This window comes from Saccostrea cucullata, unplaced genomic scaffold (genome assembly GCF_032062105.1).
Source record: "Saccostrea cucullata isolate Sc308-1 unplaced genomic scaffold, CSIRO_AGI_Scuc_v1 ctg1325, whole genome shotgun sequence".
In the NCBI taxonomy this organism is placed as follows: domain Eukaryota; kingdom Metazoa; phylum Mollusca; class Bivalvia; order Ostreida; family Ostreidae; genus Saccostrea; species Saccostrea cuccullata.
Window position 1 is genome coordinate 86,007 of NW_026925063.1, and position 2,420 is coordinate 88,426.

Genomic DNA, 2,420 nt, shown 5'->3' on the forward strand with positions numbered 1-2,420 from the left:
CAGAACATCCTTTTAAGTCTCTTTTACTATAAAACTTTTGTTATTTACCTTTGAAAGGTTTTTATCCAACAAAATATAAAATCGTTAATTTTTCATAGTAATTTCCTATTCATTCAAACCTCTGATGCTGAAGAATTCCAGCAAGTCCAACAGAATTCCAGCAAGAGTCTGCTTCAAATACAGTTTATACTCCCCCCCCACCCACCCCCCAACAATCTAGATAGGTAAAATCTTACTTTGTCATTGATATGATAAATAACTATGCTTTTTTAAAAACACACAGAGAATGTCAAAGAAAAGCAGTAACTTTGTGACTGACTTGGAGTTTTGTCCAACATGTGGTACCATTCTTCCTCTTCCTGGTATGGAGGACTTTGTGACGTGTAAGCTCTGTGGCTTCAAGATCAATGTTCGAGGTGTGTCATTGCTTTGTTCAGAAAAAAAGTCTTATATTGACAATAAGTCAAAGCACATAATTCTTTTCAGCATAATTAGACTTTCCTAAAGAGAATTGAGTTCATGCAATCTTGCAGAGCAGCATCTAAATTTAAATGACCTCTTAATCAGATCAAATGCAACTGAATGATATAAAAATGTTAGTCTATCACTCCCTCTCAGCAAAGTTAAAGAGGATATAGTAATGCATTTGTGTTTGTGTGAGTGAGAAATCCATTTGATTTGATTTTACTTCAATTTGCTTTGCCATGATGGTCTACTACATTGAAAGATAAAAAGATAGTTTATTGTCTTTTTATCGACTAATGGATTTCCCATCTCCCAGAACAAATTATAGCTTGTACTTCAAACCAGTCATATATTCTTGCAGAATTTGATGGTGTAAAAATTACATCCAGCATAGTGTTTAACCGACCCGAGACTCTGCAGACTGAAACTGAGGAGGGAGAAGTGTCCTCAGGACCTCTGGTGAGTACATTTCTAGTTATAACACCCCCCCCCCAAAAAAAAAGGACAATAAAAGAGGCTAGGGGCAGGGGATGCAGGGTTAGGGAAAGATAGAACTTAGCAACATCGGTGATAGAAACAGAAAATTATGAACCTACAAAAAACTAACAAAGTATATAAACTGGAATATAACATGTCAGTATATGTAGTACTTCTAACCTGTATCTCTAAGCTATGTAAGTAAATTTTATTTTAGCACAACATTTCATAGCAATATTAATAGTCAGTTGTAGCCTTTTATTTCTATTTGTACAACAGACACAGTATTTTTTGTACACATCTGTTTTTTGATTGACATTGTTACATGTAAGATGGAGAAGTTGTTGATCAGTTCATGTAATTGTCAACTCAAGTTCTAGATTATGTGTGTAAAGTAAATGTAGAATGCTCTCAAAATTCCATTCCTCTTTAATGAATTTTTATCAACATAAAAGGAATTTCTCAAACCATTTTAATTTATAGGCTGATAGGAAGTGTAGCAAATGTGGAAATGAGAAGATGATTTACACGACTAGACAGACTCGATCAGCTGATGAAGGCCAGACTGTGTTCTTTACTTGTCCTAACTGCAAGTAAGTCCACTTCTACTTTGTCAAACAAGTGTGATAGGGGTGAACCAAAAATCAACCATAGTATGATCAAATACTGAAGATGAGTCCTTTTCATTAAATCAGTTGTTAATGTAGTTGTTTTTCTATCTGGAATGTGGCCTTTCCAGTCACTTTCTAGGGACCAGTGGTATCTTGATATGACAAGTTTTATGGTACATGTTTATGATTGAATTTACAACATTTCTTAAATTCATTTTGATAAATTTGATAATTAATATATTTCAGATCACAAGAGATTGAGTATTCCTGACAACAATATCTTCATTATTATAATAGCTCCAGTACGGCTGTCAGATTTTATATCTGCATCAATCAACGTATTCAAGTTTTTATATGATATGACTTTACAACCTTATAAACTGAGTACAACTTTGCCACTATGTGAATTGTGATTTAATGCATTTCTGTAATATCTGTAGTTTGTAATGATTTTGCAGATGAATGAGAGTCTAACTCTGTACATTACAGGGAAAAATGATAGCTAAAATAAGTTCACAGTCTAATAAATTTATCTAAATGTTGAGTTGAAGACCACAGCAAGTGTTTTCTTCTTTTCATGCATAAAATTTTGCACAAATTCTCCTTCACATGAATACAAAAATAGGTCTGCTAATAACAGGGAGCAATTTGTACCCATGGGAATTCCAATAGAACATGGAAAAATAAAAACCACATAGATATTGTTAGTCAGACACTCAAGCATCTTTTTGATTTTAACTTCAGAGTACTTGAGTGTACAATCAGAATGTTTTTTTAACAAAATAATTTTGCAAATGACCAATGCCAAGGTAAGTAAATTTACAAATTCCATTTTTATTGAAAAAGAAGCTTTCAATCATATAAAAA

The 2,420-nt window shown here is 32.9% G+C and overlaps 1 protein-coding gene across 1 annotated transcript; it reads left to right on the forward strand.

The window, feature by feature from the left end:
• The first annotated feature begins 250 nt into the window (after positions 1-250).
• On the forward strand, positions 251-2,110 carry LOC134267974 (DNA-directed RNA polymerase I subunit RPA12-like). Its single transcript, XM_062750180.1, has 4 exons — positions 251-416; positions 827-924; positions 1,426-1,535; positions 1,800-2,110. The coding sequence occupies exons 1-4, from the start codon at positions 287-289 to the stop codon at positions 1,822-1,824; spliced, it is 363 nt and encodes a 120-aa protein (XP_062606164.1). The 5' UTR covers positions 251-286; the 3' UTR covers positions 1,825-2,110.
• The last annotated feature ends 310 nt before the right edge of the window (positions 2,111-2,420 follow it).

Coding starts and splice junctions, on each gene's coding strand:
- LOC134267974 (XM_062750180.1), top strand. CDS start 287: ATGTCAAAGAAAAGCAGTAACTTTGTGACTGACTTGGAGTTTTGTCCA. Junction 417..826: donor CTTCAAGATCAATGTTCGAG/GTGTGTCATTGC, acceptor ATATTCTTGCAG/AATTTGATGGTGTAAAAATT. Junction 925..1,425: donor AAGTGTCCTCAGGACCTCTG/GTGAGTACATTT, acceptor TTTAATTTATAG/GCTGATAGGAAGTGTAGCAA.